This window comes from Plasmodium berghei, assembly GCF_900002375.2.
Source record: "Plasmodium berghei ANKA genome assembly, chromosome: 13".
Classification (NCBI taxonomy): domain Eukaryota; phylum Apicomplexa; class Aconoidasida; order Haemosporida; family Plasmodiidae; genus Plasmodium; species Plasmodium berghei.
The window spans coordinates 456,485-470,442 of NC_036171.2; the positions used below are offsets into that span (position 1 = coordinate 456,485).

Here is a 13,958-nt window from a genome sequence, read left to right on the forward strand (position 1 = left end):
AAAAAGCTTTCTTATAATTTTGTATTAATATATTATAAATACTTAATGAACTCATTCTAAAGAATATAGTTCATTATTTTTTAAGTTTAATAGGGCTATAAATTTTTTTTTTAAGTACATAAAATTTTGAAATGGTTAGTTTATCACCTTTAATGTTTATAATTTTGGATTTTTGCCCCTTATAAAATTGTTTTTATAAAAAAAGAAAAAAATTGTTATTTTAAATTTAAAATAAAAAATATAAAGCGATTAGCAATATATGGAAACTTCGATCTTATAATTCTTATACATTTCTCCATACATTTATGGATACAGTTTTTGCTTACTATATTTCAAATAGAGAAACCTGTTCGCTTAATAGCTTACTAGAAATGAAAGAAAATACGGCAGTGCACGATTATATTCGTCAATCATATACTTAATATTGATATAATACTAGCTACGCATTTATCCATACATTACTATTAGTACAAAAATAACAATAAAAAAGTTTTCATATAATTTCGAATAAATAATAAAATATAAATTATTTTATTTTTTCAATAAAAACTATATAACAAAGATATAATTCAAATTAGTGTTCACATTTGTTTTTTTATTTTATTTAAAAAATATGCTAATAATATTAACATAAATATGAGTGGTACGATTTTGATATTTAAAACAATACATAATAAAAAAATATACTGTGGTATTTTTATGCCTGGTGTGTGTACTTACTACATAACGAATCAATCTTTCGCCTTTTACTAAAGATTGCCGTGTAGGAGGTACTTTAAATACAATACCACAAATTTTTGTCACGTCAATATTGGCGTGTGTATAACAATTTTAAAGTATCAAATTTTTGCATGACCACCAAAAAAAAAAAAAATAACTATATATATTAGAAAAATTATGTATACAATTAGTTCGAAAATATGGGGTTTATTATATGACTAATATATTAAAATTAAAGGGATTTTCCATTCTGTATTTTATTTTTACAATTTAAAAAAAAATATTTTCGAATGTTCATATTATTTTTGATATTAATCTTGTAAAATATTTATAGCTATATATTATGTAAATTATAAAAAAAAATTAATTTAAAAAATATGTATGTTAAAAAATAAAGAGCAAAAACATAGCAATTTTAATGATGCATCAACTTCTTTGTTATTTGTTATTTATTTCCTATGAATTTTATTTTTAATATTAAAATAATTTTGGTATTATATATATGTATTATTTTTTTTAGCACATGCTCGCAAAATAAAATTTTTTGGGTAAAGATAAAAGTAGCTTTTCTATTCTCTCTAATTTTTCATCCTTATTTTCTACTGCAATAATTTTGGGAGTTTTGGGCTCAATAATATTAATACTATTAAACATAATTGATTTCATAAAATCATTTTTACTAACATTATAAGAAATATCATTTTTAATTATGGGGTTTATTTTTTTTACATTATTGCTGGACTTATAGTTTTTATTATTATTCTTAATTGATGCTGAACTAGCCATTTGTTTGTTTCGATTACAATTTTGATATGTTACCATTTTGTCACTTAAATATTCATTATTTGTACGCATGTTCATATCATTTGTTTTTTGGGATAAGTTAAAATTAGGTACAATTTTCGCTTTTAATCCTCGCCCTATTAACCTTACTTCATTATTCCAATTATTTTCATAATTTATTTTTATCATCCTTGAATTTATTTTATTATTATAATCGTTTGGTCCAGTTCGTCTAGCATTTCTATATGCTCGATGTGTGGGATGCTCATGTTTTCGATTTATTTTGCTATGATTATTCTGCCACGAAAATGAATAAAAAATTGAAAAAAAAAAATATATATAAATAAATAATAATATGGTATTGTCATACTATGTGAATGTATCATATATATTACTATGTTTACCATGTAGTCCAAATAATGGGAGTTAAAATAATTCATATCCTCATTTGTTGAGTTATAATATTTCTTCGTAGTTTGTTTTAAAATATGCCCATGCACTTCCTTTGCTATAATGCTATCCGTATTATTACTAAATATTTTTTCTATAACTTGGTCTTCTTTTTTAATTTTTTCCATTATATTTTTTTGTTTTTTTTGTGGGATTATATTATTTTTTTCGTGATTTAAATATTTATAAACATTTGGTTGAAAAGTACATTCTTGTAATTCCTGCATAATCATATTTTGCTTATAATTTAAACCATTTCTGTCTTTTTCTAAAATTTTTTTTAATATATATAAAGGATCTTTGCATTTTTTTTCTTTTCTTTTGAGCAATTTTTCTCGATACACATATTTTTTACGATTAATATCATTGTATAAATTATTATTTTCAAAATCGTTTTTAATGTGATTTGTTTCATCTCTAATAAGGTTGGATTTATTTTTCGTTGTTACTTGTAGTATACTTTCATGGATTATTTTGTTTAACATGTTTTCTTTTTCCATTAGTTCATAATCTGATTTTTTTAAAATATTCCCTATTTCATCATAATTGTTGTCATTTTTTGGGGATTTTTTTTTAATAATGTAATTTCCTACTTTACTATATGCATTATTTAGCCGTTGTTCGAATGGGTAATCATAATATCTATATAACTTAAATTTGTCCAAATTTTGCTGTTTTTCTTTATTTATAAAAAAATATTTTTTATTTTTTGACATTTCTAAAAGTGTATCTAAAATATAATTGTCAGGATCCAATAATGTATTCTCTATTTTAATTTTTTCTTTTATTACATTAACAAATGTTTTTTTCGAAATAATTAGCATTCCAACTTTCCTTTTTTTTGTATTTAATAAATTTGTATCATTCAAATTTAATAGCAAAGATACATCATTTTCATTTGCTACTCTTTTTAATTTATTTATATTATAAATTAAATTATTTTCATTTGTGTCTTTTTTGCTACTTAGGATATTTTCATTATCTAAAAGTTTAAATGCCTTCAAGTTATAGGCTTTTAATTTTAAATATGGTAAAATAAATTTTTTGAATTTATGTTTTCCTTTTTTTGTTAATCCATTATAAATATTATCATTAAGCAGATCAATTGTATTTTCAGATTTTATATCTAAAACGTTCCATAGTTTTTCAACAACACATAATGCAACATTTTCGTTACTAGATTGTATATTGTTTTTATTAGTTGATGCTTTATTATTTTTTAAATTTATTTTATTAAAATTCATTTCGTTTGAAGTACTATTAATTTCATTAGTTACATATTCTTTATTTTTTTTTTTTTTTTACATTATTTGTTTTATTATTCCTTTGGCGATATAAATAATTATTAGATCATAATTTTGTCTTTTCAAAAAACGGGTTTGGAAACCTCAATTTGGGGATATAATACAATATTAAACGAAAATTTTTATTATATTTTAACTTATTTTTAATAAATAATTTAAAATATTCTTCGAAATAAAAAATGTATGTAATTAGTTTGACATCAAATAAATATATATACTCCCTTATACCACGTCAATATGTTTTTATATAGAAAATATAAACACATACATATTTTTATTATTTCAAAAATATGTTAAAAGAAAAAAGTTCTACGAAATAATCCCAATAAACTTTTAAAAAAAAAAATATTTTTTTTTGTCCAAAAATAATATATTTAACTCTTTAATATACACAACAATGAAAAAAAAACTGAAAATATAGCTATGCTCATGCATAAATATTTGTGCATTTATTTTTTTTTTCATTTTTGTGTGCATTTCAATCTAATCATATTTTAAAAAATTACAAAATTGTTAACACAAATATGAAAAAAAATAAGAGAAATAAATAGAGGGGTTGTTAAAATAACGGTATAATATATATACTAAGGAAAACAAAATATATGTGAAACTATTATGATATAATTAATTAAAGGAAAAAATATAAAATAGATAAATTCAAATTTGATCTTTTCAATTGAATCTTTCACAAACCTAAAAACATATATAAATAAAAATATATTTTTTTATAAAAACAAAATATATTGCACAAATATGCATATCAGCCTTTGAGAAAATAACTTATATTCCTAATGACAATTCAATTATAGAAAAACTTTTATACAAATAAAAGAACTACATTTATCATATATATTTATATATACAAAACATAGTTGTAAAACCTATTTACCAGTTTTCTCTTAAAATTTCTATGCATTATTAATATAGTTGGAAATATGACATTTTCAAAGTTTGGCTATAAATTAAGTTAAAAGACAAATTTAGTATAGTCGAAAATATATCCATATATATTTTTACAAATATAAGAAAATGGAGATGCAAATGTTCACAAATACGAAAATGTATTATATGAAAATTTTAACAAAGTACTAAATTGTCTACTAAATATTAAAATGAATTTCGAATACAATAAGCTAATAATTAAACGCCTAAATTATAAAATTTCTGATTTGGAAATTAATATAAATGCATAACTATATTCACTTTAAAAATGAAAAAATATATTTCACCACTTTTCATAACATACATAATAGATATAACAAAAACTACCACTTTGTTATAAAAATTAAATAGAATGATTTAATATAAACTCAGATAAAAGTCGAACTCCAAAACCTTTTGGCTTTCTATCTTTAAAATTCCAGGCAACACCAGCAATATCTATATGAGCCCAAGATGTAGATTGAATAAATTCATTCAAAAATAAAGATGCAACAACAGAAGATGCCTTAACATTTGATGATATATTATTTATATCTGCATATTTTGAATTTAAAGATGCTCTATATTCTTTAATTATTGGTAACCACCATACAGGCTCATTAGAACTCTTAGACGATTCTAATATTTTGTTAATTAACTTATTATCATTTCCAAAAACACCAGCATAACTTGTTCCTAATGAATATAACATAGCACCTGTTAATGTAGCTATATCGATAATATGATCAACACCAATATTTTCAGCATATACTAATGCATCTGCTAATGTTAATCTTCCTTCTGCATCTGTATTTCCTACTTCAATAGTTTTCCCATTAGATGCAGTTATAATATCACCAGGTCGATAAGAATTTTTAGAAACCATATTTTCACATACTGCACTTAAAAAATGAACTTCAACATTTTCTGGTTTTATAGATCCAATACAATAAGCACATCCTAAAACAGCTGCGCATCCACTCATGTCAAATTTCATTAAATCAATCATTGATCCTGGCGAAGCTTTTAAATTATATCCCCCTGAATCAAAAGTTATACCTTTCCCAACCAATGCGATTTTCTTTTTAATATCTCCTTTTCCTTTATAAGTTAAATGGATAAATCTATTTGGATACATACTACCTTTTCCTACTGATAAATATGCCCCCATTTTTAAATTTTCAAGTTCTTTTATTCCCAAAATTTTACATTCTAGATTTAATTTTTCTGCTAATTCAACAGATACATTTGCTAAAGAAACTGGGTTACAATAATTTGACGGAGCTGAAATAAGTTGGGATGCAAAATATGTACCCATAAAATATGTTCGAGATTTTTTAACTTGCTTATTATAATTATTGTTATAATTTCTTAAAAATATTTGTAAGTTTTTCATATTTTCTGAGTTTCCAGAACTTTTATTATCGTTTGATTTAAATCTCTCATCAACTACATATTCATAAAAAACTGTTTCTAAAAAGAATCGAAATAATGATTCATTTATTCCTATTTCAAATATTATAGACGTAGATACAGACTTATTATCATGTAATATTTGAACTAAACTAGATACTATTTTTCGAATTTCAAATTCTGTCATTTCTTCATCAATTGTTCCACATCTAATAAAAGATAAATTTATATATTTATTTTTTTCATTGGCCATATAAAAGCTTTTAAATGTTCCTAATTTTCCATTAAAAATATCATCATTTTTTGATAAAAATTCATTTATTTTACTATCCTTAATTTGTGAACTTATTTTTGTATTTCCATTATCTTTTTCAGATTTAGAGTTAACTAAAAATATTGCTAATCCATCATCAAAATTACAACTTTCTTTTATTCCATCTTTTAATACAATTTCTATATCATCAATTGGAGTCGTGTAGTTTACTGGTAAAACAGTTGGATCGAGATTAATTACTTGTGGAACTTTAAGTGACATTTTTTCAAATTTAGAAAAAGAAATATTAAAATTTTTTATATTATTAGTGCTATAAAACTTTTTTATTGTTTTTGAGAAATTCAAGGATTCTATTTTATATTTTGGAGTTTTCTGATAGTGATATGTGTTAAATGTTAGAAATTCACGACAATCACTATTGTAATTGTTTTTATTTTTTATACTATTAGATATAAAAAAAGAAAAAAAAAATTTTTTTTGACTGTGTTTTATATTATAAAAATAATAACGTTTAATAATATTTTTATAAAACTTATTTTCAAATATTTTATCAACAAAATTTATATTCAACCGTGTTAGATACATTGAAATATTATGCACAAATTGAAAATACGCAACTTTGCATATATTTAATTATCTATTTTTGGGTTTAAAAAATAAGGTAAAACGTAGAATTGGCGATTTTACGGGGAAATGAAAAAAAGCGTGGTTGTTATATATTAACACATATTTTGAGTTCCACAATATATGCATATAATAATTATATGAAGCAATGCTCGTAAAATAAATTAACACAATGGATGCTAGCGGGGAAGGAGTACGTTATATGGCATAGGAAAATATTTATTTATTTTTTTATTTGTTTATCTACCTTTTGAACATTTACCAATTTAAATAATTATATTTCCATATGTGCATCAATACATAGCCAACCACTTCACATATGAGAGAGGTCCATCCCTAATATAATAAATTTCCATAAAAATAAGTATACAAAATAGTGCGTTCAAATATGCATACACTATTAAAGGATTACAATATATATATATTTTTTTTCCTTTTATTTTTAAAAGAGTGTACGCAATTTGGCGCGAATAAAAAAAACGCCTTTATATATTATATAAATATATTTATAATATTATTTATTTTTTTGCTATATATAGCGCACATAAATTATGATAAGTATAAAAAATAACAGGGGCTAAATAAAATTAGTAATGCGCATTATAAAAAAAAAAAAAAAAAAAAAAGTCTATATAATCCAGGTGGCATTAGTTAATTAAATTTATTTTAATTTGCTTTTAATCTAAACAATCTACCCATAATTTTGTAGAGAAAAAAACATAAATAAAATCGAAAAAAATAAATGATAAATAATAAATAAATATAAAAATCACTATAAATAATATACTTTTCATTAAGCACACTACGATCATCTCTTAATCCTGATGTAGAGTTTTTTGTAAAAATAATTCCATTCTTTTCGTACATAAAATAAAAATAGAAAGTAAAAAATTTTTAAAATTAAAAGCATAAATAAAAATAGAAAGTAAAAAATTTTTTAAGTTAAAGAAATTAAAAGCATAAATAAAAAACAGAAAGGGTAAAAGCATTACTTGCGCACAGGAATACGCATGGCTTATTACAATAAACATAAATGGAAAGTTTAAAGATTTAAAACAGTTAACAACTCAGTATATTGGTAAATATAATTTAATAGAGCATGCCGTAATTTTTTGTTAATTTTTTTGTGAAATAATGTGTATTTTTTTATTTTTATAATCACATTTATAATATTTTTTTTTTATTGTATATATTTTTTATTCGACAGCATTTCATCGGCATATGCGCATGCTAGCTAAAGGGTAGACATTAATAATTTGAATTTTATAAAAATATTATTTTCAAAGCATCATATATATTCATATATTTTTCAATTTAGTGTTTTCTTATTTTATTCTCTTTTATAAAATCAACATCGCTATACATATTTACACACAATTATGCATCCATAAATATATGTATGTATATATACACATTTTTTGAAAAAAAAAACAAAAAACAAATTATGCTTAGTAAAATTTTCAATATATACTTTTTTAATCTTTAATAAATAATTATTTCATTGTTTTTATTAACTATGATTAGTATTTGTTTTTAGTTTGTTTTAGTTATTTTTGGGGATTTGTTTTATTTAATATTTTAAAACTGTTTTTTTAGCATCACAATAATTTTACATTATTGTATTTATCATGCAATATTTATGTGAATTATTTTTTTAAATCCTATATCCATTTGCCATATTTATATAATCCAGTTTTTGCATTTATTATATGAACCACATATGTGTCTGCTTATTTCTGATAATATAGGTGTGATGCTTTTTTATCCAAATTAATGTTAATTTGTTTTATTTTAACAATTTGTTAAATTCGCTATCAAATAAATAATTCACGAGAATATTGAAAATGAAAAATAGGAAAATATATACACATTTATGAATTATTTTTATTTTTATTTTTTTAATAATATTGTTGTTGTTTGTACCTTTGTTTTTTATGTTAGCTATATGTCGTGATATAGCATAACTATATACAAATAATACATTAAAATGAAAATATTATCATTTTGTTTTTTGTTTATTTGGGCTTATATAATATTTGTCACATATATTAATTGTATATATTACATAAATTTTAACAATATATTATCATTTAATATACAAAAAAATAATAACTATTTTCAATGTTTCCGAAATGAATATATAGAAGAATACAAGCATTTTAAAAAAGGAAATTCTATATTTTTCAAAATACAAAATATAAATAATTTTAAGACTTGTGACAAAATAAATCAATTGATGTCCCCTAAAAACATTTCAATAAATAATGATATAAAAAATATCAAATACAACTACAAAAATAATAAATGTTATTTAATGTGCTATGATGCCTTTCATAATTTTTATTATTCAGAAAAAAACGAAAATTTAAAAAAAAAATTAAAAAAAAATAATGCTTGCAATAATTACATAATAAATTTAAATCAAGAAAATTTTGACCAAATATATAAATATGATACACAAGAAATTGAAAGTATATTATATTTTCTGAAAATTTACACAAAAATTATTAATCATGATACAATAAAAATAGTGAGGAATGTTCATTTTTTCAAACTCACAATTTTGGATCTAAGAAATTCAAAGGTTCATAAAATCGAAGAAATACTTATTAGTAGTAAAACTGAAAAGGTAACTGAAATAGACAAAAACAATCAAAATTTATTTTATTTTTTCAATATTGAAAATGAAATAAATGAAGAATCTTGTGAATATAATTTTGTTGATAAAGGAAATAATTTTGAGTTAATTCATGAAATATATAGTTATAATATACATAGTTATATAACGAACATATCCAATAGGTTATTATTAAAACCTGTATATATAGATACCATAAACAAATATGAAACTTTTTTATCTTATAATATAGATAACAACAACATATATATCAATAATTACATAAATCATAACAAATATTATAGTATTCTAAAAAGAGATGAAAAATATGCTTCCAATAATATACATATAAATAAAGGGAATGAGCTCAAAACTGTCGAAAAAAATAACAGCAAAAATAACCTTACATTTTGTAAAAATACAACAATAAAAAACATTGATAATTATGTAAATTTTGTGAAGAAATATTTACTATATAAATTATATAATAATGAACAAAGTGTTAATAAACGTGAAAAAAAGAACAATGCATATATAGTAACAAATGGAAAATTTTTATTTTTGCAAAATTATTATTACAATAATTTTGTTTTGAAAAAGAATAAAACAAATTCTGATATGAAGAACGATATAAAAAAAAGTGTCCCTATTTTTAAAAAGGAATTAATCATATTTGATTATTTAAAAAAAAATATATCCTACATTATCATTAATGAAAATGGCCAACGTCATTACAACTATTCAGTAACCATAAAAAATAATATCGTTGATTTGAAAAACGTTCATGCTCATGATTTTAAAAGGTTTAGCTATTTTAACAAACTATATAAAGTTTTGGACATAAATCATAGCAAACAAATAAAGAGTAAGCACAATAGCAAAAATAGAAAAAAACTAAAAAAACATTACAACATGCAAAATGACTCTACATGCGTATATCCACAATATAACGAACATGAGCAAGAAAAATCCTTCTTTGATAATAATGGCAATCATTTTTGCTATTTTAAAAATATGGGCTTAAATACATGCACATTGGGAAATGAATACACCTCACTAAAAACAAAAATTGTAATACTAGACAAACAAATTAGTACACTAGAAGTTATAGTAAAAAAAACAAACAAAGCATACATGGATAATTATTTAAAAGCTAAAAATAAAAGTAATAGAAATATTTTGTCCACAAACAAAGATTTCAATTATAGAAAAGAAATCAAAAAAAATATGAACATCGCAAGAAAAAAAAAAAATTTAAGTCATGATGACACAAAAAAATATGAACAAGTCAGCCAAAAAACGTATAAAAATTATGAACACAATAATATTTACCAAATTAACACATTTAATAGTTTATGGCGTGAAATAAACAAATACTTATATATAATGTACGTAATAATTGCAAACAATATTAACAATTATATTTTTCAATTAATTGATGCGTTTAGACAATATAAATTTTATACTAATAATATAAAATATGAACACACACAAAATATTATATCATATAGTTATAAACCAGAAAAAGAAATTGATAAACATTTTATATACAAAATTTTATTTACTATTTTGAAAGATATTGAATTTGTAAACTTTTTTAACACACCCGAAAAAAATGAGGATAATCATAATTTAAAAGATTTTAATGTTTGTAAATTTGATTATATAGAAAATTTTAAAGCAAAATCAATAAATCCATTTATCACGAAAAAAAAAAATATGATTTCTAATACTTGTATTGACATAAATTTAACAATAAAACTGTCACGTTGTTATTTTGTCAGCTATGAAATGGGAGATTATTTGATCCAAGTAAACAAGAAAATAAAAATAGATGATGATGATGATAATAAAATCGAGGAAATTATTATTGATTCGATTATATCAGAACATGAGAAAAAAGTTATAGAAAATATGAAAGCACGTTTAAATTATTCAATAGATTTTCCTTTATATCTTAATAAAATATATCCAGATATATATAACACCGATTGCAATATATTTAATAAATTAAAATGGGTATTAAGTATATTTTTAATACCTTCATGGGTAATAATTATTTTAATATATATAATAATGTCACAAGAAATTTGGAGGCATGAATTATTAAATCCATTACACAAATTATTATTATCCCCTTCAATTATACGATTATCATCATTTATCATTTTATTAATATTTTGTAATTTTCATTGTTATTATATGTATAATAAAATTATGGAATATGCTATACTAGCATTTATGACACTAAATACTTTATTCAATACTCTATTTTTTGGCAACCTTTTATTAATTAGCAAGGGGTATATGATAACACGAAGATATTTCAGCAAACACGAATGCTTATTTTTGACATTAACGATTTGTTATATATATATTTTAATATCATTTAATCAATTAAATATTGTAAATGACACATATATGCTAATTTATTTGCATTCATTTTTATTATGTATGATTGTCGCAAATATATTTTCTATTATAAATTTTTTAAACGAAAAATTAGCATATGTAAGAAATATAGGAATGTATAATTGGGAACGATCTATATATATTAAGATTAATATGTATAAACATTATCTTTTTATTGTTATCATATTTTTTTTATTTGAAATGATTATGCATATTCTTAATATCACTTTAATAGTACTTTCAAGAAACATTGCTTTAATTCAATATACCATAGAATTTATTATGTGGGCTTCCGTATTATATATATTCAGATATCGAGAAGACGTTTTATATTATTCCATTTTATATGGAAATAATCCTATTAAAACTATACCGTTATATATATGTAATTATAAAGAGGAATCTAAAAATGCAGAATTTGATATAGAGATAAAGAAAGAAAAATATAATATACCTTTAATTATTTTAAACCCATTAGAATTTCCAAATCAAAATTTGTTATCATCTTTGGATGTCGGATGGATAATTAGATATCACTACCAACAATTAAACATTTGAGATTAAAATTTTGAAAAAAAAAAAATTATAAAAATGTGACAAAATTAAGTTTTGCATACCCCGAGTATTGACAATGCTGATATGCTTGTTTTCATTCACACCGTTTTTATATAAGGATATTTCCTTAAAATACAATTTTATTATTTTTAAAATAAATTTATTTGTTTTTTTAATTTATTAACTTATAAATTCAACAATTTTTTAATATGCTCGCTAGTTATATTAGCTGTTTTTTTTTGTTTATTAATTTTATCATAACTTAAAAAAATTTTTTAGTCGATTTAATTAACAATTGGGCATATCCAAAAAGGGAAATGTCTTTTTTTTTTAAAATATAAAATTGTTATTTTTTACAAAATCTCACACATGTGTGCTAGTTCATGTATGTAGCCATGTAAATTATATCCTCTTTCTTTATTATACATGCTTCTTCAAATTTTCTAGAGTAAGCAATTGGAACATCTTTAGTGCATAGTCTCACAGGTTTTTTTGATAAAATTGAAGAAAAATTTTCAATAATTTGAGAATATAATTCAGCTCCTATTCCACCAAAACCTGCAGATTCATCTAAAATTAAACATTTTTTTGTTTTCTGAAGTGAATATTCAATTGTTTCTAAATCAAAAGGTTTTAATGAAATCAAATCAATAATTTCTACATCTATACCAATATTAGAAAGTTCTTTTGAAGCTTCTATTGCTAAATGTCTAGTTATTCCATAACACAATATAGTTAAATCATTTCCTTTTTTTACAACTTCTGCTTTATCAATAGGCAATGTATATGGTAAAATTGGAATTTCATCTTCTTTATTATATAATAATACATGTTCTAAAAATAAAACAGGATTATTTTCTCTTATCGCCGATTTCAATAAACCCCGTGCATTAAATGGTGTTGAACATGCAATAATTTTTATTCCGGGAATGCTCATAATATATGATTCAATTCTTTGTGAATGTTCAGGTCCCAATTGTTTACCTATCCCTCCTGGACCTCTAATTACTAAAGGTATATTAAATTGTCCATCACACATATATCTTAACATACATGCATTATTAGATATTTGATTAAAAGCTAAAATTAGAAAAGATAGATTCATACCTTCAACTATTGGTCTTAAACCATTTATTGATGAGCCTATCCCTAACCCCATAAATGCATTTTCACATATTGGTGTATCTAATACCCTCGCAAATCCAAATAAATGTGCTAAATTTTTTGTTACATTATATGATCCACCATATAACCCTACATCTTCTCCTAAAACATATACATTTTTATCACGTTTCATTTCTTCATATATTGCCATATGCAATGCTTCACTAATGTTTCTTTTTATTTTAATATTTTCTAATTCTCTTTTATAATTCTTTCCTTCATTTATATCTATTGTATTTATTTTGTTTAAATTATTGTATATATTATTTTCTTGTTTTTCCTTTTTAATAATATTTTTATTTATCCCATTAAATATGTACCCACATTTATTTCCTATATTCATTTTTGACTTACTTGCACATGTTAACCATTGCCAGACAAAACTAAAAACAATCAGTTTCCACATTTTCATCTAAAAGCTTAGGCTTCCTAATTTACGTTTGTTTTTTATTTTACCAGTAGCCTGGAAAGAGCGATATAAAAAATAAACAAAATAATTTTTTTTACTATATTGAATAAACAGTTGTTAAATAAGATTAACCCTATTTTTCAATTCCAATCCTGAACTATTATTATTTTTTTTTTAAATCAAATCGAAAAACAAAAAAAAAAAACTATAACTAATTGTTGTCGAAATTTATATTTTCTTATATTATCATACTAAACAAGTATGCCTATTTTGTGTAAAAATATGTATCATATTTTTTATATTTTGGTACTT

At 21.7% G+C, this 13,958-nt stretch overlaps 4 protein-coding genes and 1 non-coding gene across 5 annotated transcripts; 2 read left to right on the top strand and 3 right to left on the bottom strand.

Annotated features, from left to right (window-relative positions):
* The first annotated feature begins 705 nt into the window (after positions 1–705).
* PBANKA_1309750 lies at positions 706–819 on the top strand. Its single transcript, XR_002688184.1, has one exon. It is a non-coding gene; the product is annotated as a U5 spliceosomal RNA (small nuclear RNA).
* A 417-nt stretch (positions 820–1,236) lies between these two features.
* Positions 1,237–3,197, bottom strand: PBANKA_1309800 (conserved Plasmodium protein, unknown function; the record flags this gene model as incomplete). The annotated part of the gene is made up of 2 exons (XM_034566678.1): positions 1,237–1,800; positions 1,908–3,197. The coding sequence occupies 2 exons, from the start codon at positions 3,195–3,197 to the stop codon at positions 1,237–1,239; spliced, it is 1,854 nt and encodes a 617-aa protein (XP_034423251.1).
* Positions 3,198–4,542: 1,345 nt separating this feature from the next.
* PBANKA_1309900 (M17 leucyl aminopeptidase, putative) lies at positions 4,543–6,450 on the bottom strand (the record flags this gene model as incomplete). The annotated part of the gene is made up of 1 exon (XM_034566679.1): positions 4,543–6,450. One exon carries the CDS (start codon positions 6,448–6,450, stop codon positions 4,543–4,545), a length of 1,908 nt encoding a protein of 635 aa, XP_034423252.1.
* Positions 6,451–8,476: 2,026 nt separating this feature from the next.
* Positions 8,477–12,076, top strand: PBANKA_1310000 (conserved Plasmodium protein, unknown function; the record flags this gene model as incomplete). The annotated part of the gene is made up of 1 exon (XM_034566680.1): positions 8,477–12,076. One exon carries the CDS (start codon positions 8,477–8,479, stop codon positions 12,074–12,076), a length of 3,600 nt encoding a protein of 1,199 aa, XP_034423253.1.
* Positions 12,077–12,449: 373 nt separating this feature from the next.
* On the bottom strand, positions 12,450–13,643 carry PBANKA_1310100 (pyruvate dehydrogenase E1 component subunit beta, putative; the record flags this gene model as incomplete). The annotated part of the gene is made up of 1 exon (XM_034566681.1): positions 12,450–13,643. The coding sequence occupies one exon, from the start codon at positions 13,641–13,643 to the stop codon at positions 12,450–12,452; it is 1,194 nt and encodes a 397-aa protein (XP_034423254.1).
* Between the last annotated feature and the right edge of the window lie 315 nt (positions 13,644–13,958).